The sequence below is a fragment of the Morone saxatilis genome, unplaced genomic scaffold (assembly GCF_004916995.1).
Source record: "Morone saxatilis isolate NCDOM2014 unplaced genomic scaffold, NCSU_SB_2.0 Contig2, whole genome shotgun sequence".
Lineage (NCBI taxonomy): Eukaryota > Metazoa > Chordata > Actinopteri > Moronidae > Morone > Morone saxatilis.
Window position 1 is genome coordinate 527687 of NW_023339762.1, and position 7318 is coordinate 535004.

Genomic DNA, 7318 nt, shown 5'->3' on the forward strand with positions numbered 1-7318 from the left:
GATCTAAGTGTTGCTCAAGGGGGGGGAAGGTTTGGCCTGATGGTGGCACTAGAGGAAAGGTCATAAAGTCTCCAAAATCAATACATTTTTGGCATGAGAACAACAAATCTCATGCACATCCAGCCTTTCATTTTAGAGATTGGTTTGGAATAGAACAACAAACAAATAAAGAGACCTTGGGATTCTTTAAATAACTGATGTTTTTTTACTGAAGATTAATTATGTAAATGAAATGCATGTATATAGCGCCTTTCTAATCTTCCGACCACTCAAAGTGCTTTAGACCATGCTCATGCATGGTAAGGGCCTGGTTGACAGAGTGTCAGTGCACGTGTCCAAACCTTGCATGTTGGTGCTTTCGATCATGCACGTGTCCAGGTCAGTCCAGTATAGACGATGGTCTACGTAGTCAATGGTCAGCCCGTTGGCCCGGCCCACTTTGTCCACCAGGGTCGTGATGGTGCTGCCATCCATGTAGGCTCTGGCTATACGAGGTCGACCCCCCCACTCTGTCCAGTACATGTAGCTGCACAGACAAAAACACAAGTTCAGCCTAGGACAGCTGTATGTAACAGAGTTATGTAAGAGTTACGCTGGTTTCAGTGAAATCCGTTTTTGTCTGATACACTATTTATTTAATTGGATCATATATTCCAGAAGGGGAACCTGTTTCCACTTTATAACTGTTGTTTCTATTGTCTTTATTAATGTATGGGCATTGTATGTGTTAATTTAATGACATCAGACGCCTCCAGGCAAGCGTGCTGTCAGCTCTGGACCATGACATCATCATCAAGACATCACCAAGTGAGTGACATGTTACGAAATTTGACACGCTGGCACAGGTACTCAACACTCATACAAACATAGACTCATACAGTTCAGAGTGTCTGGGGGGGGTTGGCCAGTGATGAAGGCTGATAATGTCGGCCTTGTTAACACACAGGTTCAATAGCATCATCCCTCTCTCAGCTGGAGGTTATGGGGAAAGAGGCAGGACGCTGGCGGTTGTACCTACATACCAACACAGTGACACTGCTACACTCTCACTACCTCAGACAGAGTGAGGAGACACACTACATGAAGTCATTGGCACCAGCTCATGTGACTGACAGACGCCGACCTCCAGCATAATACAGGTGTCTGACAGTATACCTCCATAGGGTTGCTCCACTAACTGTTCTTTTTAACTGTTCAGTTTTGTCTTGCCTTATACTTTTTTTTACACACTTGTCTAAGTTGGAGGTGAAACATTTAGAGCATGTAGCTAAGAGGGTTGGCAATAGATACAACACTGTTCATTAAACAACAATGGTGGCTGCTAAAGAGGTTAGCGTAGATGCTGCTAGCATCAGTTCTGCCAGAACTGGAGAGTATTTCTGCATTGAAAGAAGGGCAAAGAACGGCACTGAAGGCCTTTCTCCATGGAAAATTTGTTTTCTCTCTTCTCTCAACTAGTTTCAGTTGGGAGAAGGGAGAAAACTGCGTTATATAGTACATTGAGCTAACTGATTAACGTTCACCTGTGACAGATGGTCCATCCAATCACCTGTCACCAACAGTTTCCAATGACGGTAGATTAGTAGATCTTGTACAATTTAGCAAATTTGTATTAAATTCCCGCTCTTACCCATTGGCTGGGTCCAGTGCTAGTGACCGTGGGTTGTCCAGTGAGCGCGGGTTGTCAAGATCCTTGCAGACCAGGACCTGCCGGTACTGGCCGTCCAGCCGGGCCACCTCAATGCGGTTAGTGCCTGTGTCAGCCCAGTAGATGTTACGACCCATCCAGTCAACTGCCATGCCTTCTGGGTAGTCCAATCCAAACTCTATGACATGTTCTACAGAGCTGCCATTCATATACGCTCTGCTGATTGTCTGAGAGAATGAGAGAGCACGAAAAAGGAGTGAGAGGAAAACAGGAAGAAATTAATTTCAATTTAACTTGGGGCAACGACTCCAAATTACGCACTAGGGATCCCAGCTTTCCTGAATTCCTTCAAATCGATTGGGTGATGGGGTACAAGGTATCCACAAAATACTTTTGTCACATAAAACTAACTATGAAGTTATTAAATCCAAAATACACCCAAACATTTGCCTTTTCTGAAGATGAATTACAAGATAACTCTTGCGGTTGAGTGCTTCTTATGTGAACAGTCTTTTTCCCTCACCTCTACTCTCCTCACCAAAAATCCTAAATAGGGAATAAATACACTGTCCAAATATGGTCAAATATGTATTCTGACTGAATTACATAACAAACATTTTTATAGAAATACACATATATTTACCTAATACCTATTTTTAATACAGTTTCATAAATTGTGTTTGTGTTTAATTTCTGCAGCCCAGCTTACCTTGGCCTGTATGTCTGTCCAGTAAATTCTTCTTTCAGACACATCAAAGTCGAGAGCAGACGCCTCTTTAACTCCGGTCAGAGGAATGGCCACATCGTTGCTGTTGGTACCCAAAGAGATGCTCCTGATGTTGTCCCTGAGGAAAACAAGAGCATGTGACATGTGTTTTACATACACAGGTGCTTATTTTATCAAGTTAGTGGAGAGCTAAACCGGAAGCATGTGCCACAGAGCATGCACATTCATCCAGGTCATTTCTTTACACAGTGGAGTGGATTTTTTGGCTTCACGCACCACTAAGAAACTTTCATAGTAATAAACAGAGACCAGCCTCCAGTTCTCTCTACACAGGCTGCATAGCATGAGTAGCATGTTAGCAGAGCAGCAGCCTTAGTCCTCTGTCTGGTTCTACACAGGAATACTTTTTCTAGATCACTTTAACGTAATGCAAACTGTTACGTGTAGAAAACTGTAAAATAGAAGCGCATCCACGAGGCATAAACTCAACTCTCGATACCAGGGTTAAAAAAAGAAGACAAATTATGACCAAAAAATATTTAACAACCTAACGTAGCACATAAAACAAGCAAAGTCAAAAGTTGCTGCTGTTTAAAAAGAGTATGACGATAATTTTTTATTATAAAACTCTGAATCTGAATCTGCACATATAAAACTGTCGCGAGATATATCTTTCCCAGTATCCACAGACGTGCATGAAATGAATGACTGAAAAATCCACTGGCTGAAACCATGACAAATCAGTGTCAAAACAACCATTAGACCAAGTCAAGTCTGAGATAAAAGTATGTCTTGAGACCATAACTGGACTCGAATACAACAGTTCTGCAAAAGGTAGGAGCCTGAGCTAGGAAGAAGGAAACAGTGTCCGTCTACATAACTCATTTAGGTGTTTTGTGTCTTTGTTTTGTCATTTGGTTGAATGAATAGACATCATGAATGGAATATGTACTAGTAGCAGCTAACAAGATCAGTGGAACGGTGAGCAGGTTTCTATTGCAGGTTGACAGGTAGGCCTTTACCTGTTGGTGAAGAGCAGGAAAGCCTCAGGCACCACGCAGGTCTGCAGGTCTGAGAGGAGCTCCATACCCATGGGACAAGCACAGCTGACGGCTTTCCGACACCAGAAACACAGATGGCTGCACCCGCCATTATTCACTGCACAGCCATTAGTACCTGGACACAGATTGGAGGAGGGAAGGTTTGAATATTCATTACATCTTTTCTTGTCTTCATTTTTGTTACTAAATCAGCTGTCCTCCTTACCGTAAGTCTCTGTCACTTTAGTGGCCTTCAGCCCCATTAAATCCGGCAGCTGATCGATGATGATCTCTCTTACGGCCGTAGCTTTATGGACCCTCTCAATGCTGCGTCTCTGCCAGTCGGTCCAGTAGATGTAGTCACCCAGCAGAGTAAAACCAAAGATATGAGGCAGCTTGTCCTCCAGCAGAGTCTGTCTGTTACTGCCATCCACATTGATCACCTGAGGTGGGAACAAACAGAAGAGACAGGGAAAGCTTTAGAGCTTTTCCTTGGCTAGACTACATGTTAAAAACATATTGTTAACATTCTTCATGGTCAAACAACAGTAGAATATAATACTTAACAGTTTGATTTTACAACTGTATGGGGAATAAAACCTGGAAAGGTAAAACACATCACATGTCCCAATGAATGTGGTTACAGCGTCCCTCAAGCATCCTTGAGCAATACACCGAATCCATCAACTCCCCAATTGCTATTCTGTTGCTGACACTGACCGCTGACGGGGTCCATTTCCATCCAGGGAGTAACATAAGGACACATATGATAGAGGTTGTGGCTAAAGAAACTGGGAGTGCTGGAAAAATAAACAGGATGGAGGGAGATACTGACTGACAGACAAAAGGCAGAAAACGATGTCCACAGGAAGTTGTATGCCCCAAAAACAGAATAAAAAATAACTGACACTGACAGAGCAGGACAAAAAATGTATATATTCCTTTCTCTGCCACCAGAACTTGGTCATTTGAAAGCAAAGTGAGTTTCTTTTAATGTCTCTGTCTGAATAGAAAGTCAGGAGGACCAAGAGGGTGCCAACATTTTGCCCTTTTCTGAGGTGCCTCAGAGAGTTTAATACACCGCAAATTACGACGACACAAAAATAGACAAAACACAAGAAAATGAAGAAAATGAAAAAAACAACTTCACCACTTTGACAACACATACAGAAAACACAAGCCCCATTCACATCACACCCATGGCATAAATAACGGTGCTGCAGATACAGAAAATACCAGCAAATACAATGACAACAGAACAACAGAGTAGAATTACAACACTAGTGCTGAAACTAACGATTATTTTCATTATTGATTAATCTGTTGATAATTTTCTCAATGAATTGATTAGTAGTTTGGTCTATAAAATGATTTTTGAAAATAATTTTTTATTTTATTTTTTATTTTTTTATTTTTTTCCCCAAAGTCCAAGGTGACGTCCTCAAATGTATTGTCCACAACCCAAAGCTGAAATCGGAGGATCTGGACATTTATTCTTAAAAAATTCTTCAAAATGATTAAGCGATAATCAAAATAGCACAAAACAAGTCCCCTCAATAAGTTGATCGGCAGAAGTTTGATTTGCTTTATTGAGTTTTCAAGCATAACTGTCAAACTTTTGACTTTTTTTTGATGGCTTCTTAGAAGTAAGAATCTGCTGGTTTTCGACTATTTTCTGACATTTAATAGACAAAATGATAAAAACATCATAAGATTTATCAATAAGGCAAACAATTTTTAGTTGCAGCCCTGCTGACAACACAACGAGCTATGTAGCAATGTTTGAGAATGTTTATTTCTTACTGATATTACTGGAGATATTGGATAGTGTAAACCTCTTACTAATAGATATGCTATGTGCTATGTTTGTTTACATTGAAAAGACACATTTTGGAGAAAACAAAAGGTAAAACCGACGTATATATAGTCACATATAAAGTTAGCTAATGTTAGCAAAACTCTAGCTAACTAGCTAGCTAATCTACATCAATCATTAGCTAACTAGTTAGGTAGCTAGTTAGCGCTTTACAACAGAGCAAAATGCTAGCTAATTTACTTTAATTGTTAGCGAGCTAGTTATATCTAACGATCGATGTAGATTTATCAATCGGGTGTTTGTGACTATATATATATATGTTGCTTTTACCTTTTAACTATCTTCAAAATGTTGTTGTCCTTTCAACATAGATTAGCACATAGCTCAACTAAGTACAGGAAAGGAGGAAGTTGACTGAGGTTCCAAAAGGGGCCGGACCTAAGAAGAGTCAATTGGTTGCACATTACTACTGTGTCAGGATTGAACAGGCAATAGAACAATAGAGAAGGCTTGCTAGACAAATAAGGATGTCCAGGTCCTCATTAGTATTTGTGTAGAGGTCATTGAGAGGTAGCTGGAGTCAGCACCGAAAGGTGGACCATAAGATTTCTTAGCATCTGGCAAACATTAAGATACAACACACATAAGATTCAAGAAAAATAGTGTCACAATTCCACACAGTGGAGCAGACCAAAATCACTGTTTTTGGGCCAGAAACCAGTTTGTGCCGGCCCCAGTACGGCCTTGGATTGAGCAACAAACCTTTTTTTTTTTAGCCTGAAATTTCCATGCTGACACACAGATTACAAAATCACAGGCAAAACACACACTAATACACACACAACACAATTTCTCACAACCTGCTTCTCTGTTCTGCAAATGTTTCTGTGTGTGTGTGAGTGTGTGCATATCAGTCACAAGACATCTATTACTAGGTATTTGAAAACTGATACAGGCACCTCTGCCAACAAATCCCCTACTGAGTGTGTGTGTGTGTATATGCATGTGTGTGCTTCTACGAGTGGAAAGTGAGAGCTGCAATTGACAAGGCTGCAATTAGAACTTGTGTCCAGCCCTCCTCCTCACCGCCTGTGCTATTACTGGACTGGCATCGACTGAAATAGACACATGCTTTTATTTTAGACACACTACAGTCATCTGCAGCCTGCGTGAGGGGGTTTGTGCATGTGTGTGTCACACGCTGCTGGAGGTTCTACAGTGTGCCATGCCAGAAATTTCACAAATGGGAAGAATTCTGTTGGACAGTTTGCAACACTATATGTGCTCGACAAACAGATACATTAAAACTGAATGCTCAGGAGCAGTTTATTCTGGTGCAGTGTATACCAAGCATGCAGCTGCAGAGATTTGTTGGTTTGAATGAGCCAGGATTAAAAACAGGCCATTTTCCATGTTAAACACTGAGAAAGACAGATGGAATCACAGGGAAATGTATGAAATGTAACAGCTGTTCTTGGGTTTTCCTGTCTTACTGTGGTCTGGGTCATCCAGGATGAGTACTAGAGGGTATGACGCCCAGTTCACAAAGTGTTCCGGTTTTTGGACTTATTGCGAAAAAGACAATATTCCTACTAAGCTTAGTTTACATGGCTACTGAAAAAAATATTATTGTTTACGTGCAGCTGTGCATACTCTGATTAACCTAACTGTTAAGGACGTACATCCTACTGAGGAATTTCCCTCCTTCTTCCTCTCTCCTTTTCAAACCGCAGTCATCTTCGCGTCAAAAGAGGATCTTTCACTGGTGGCGGACATGTTCGACCGTGTGAAAACAGCCTCCCTCTTTCATTCGTTCAACCACTTCCTTGAAAAGGTCAGCGTTGTGATATTTGTTCATATCCAAAAGCCTGGCGATATCCAAGTCTTTCATAATGTTTAACAGTAGGTGTGTTTCTCTCCCTCCAGAAATGTGGGATTTTCTTTGTTGTGTGCATCTCTACTCCAGCCTTGCAAACTGTTGATGAGTTGGCTTTAAGGGTGCTCTGACTGATCGGCCACTGATCAGCATATATTTGCTCTAAACAGATTGATCTCTCACAGACTGGGGGCGGCTGTGGCGCAGAGGC

The 7318-nt window shown here is 41.3% G+C and overlaps 1 protein-coding gene across 1 annotated transcript in view; it reads right to left on the reverse strand.

Annotated features, from left to right (window-relative positions):
* lrp5 (low density lipoprotein receptor-related protein 5) overlaps positions 1 to 7318 on the reverse strand; it is a gene marked incomplete at its 5' end in the record, with an annotated part of 46724 nt that overhangs the window by 12102 nt on the left and 27304 nt on the right. Inside the window, 5 exon segments of the mRNA XM_035664500.1 lie at positions 342 to 526; positions 1631 to 1875; positions 2358 to 2493; positions 3398 to 3551; positions 3642 to 3858. Coding sequence (XP_035520393.1) covers positions 342 to 526; positions 1631 to 1875; positions 2358 to 2493; positions 3398 to 3551; positions 3642 to 3858 — 937 coding nt within the window.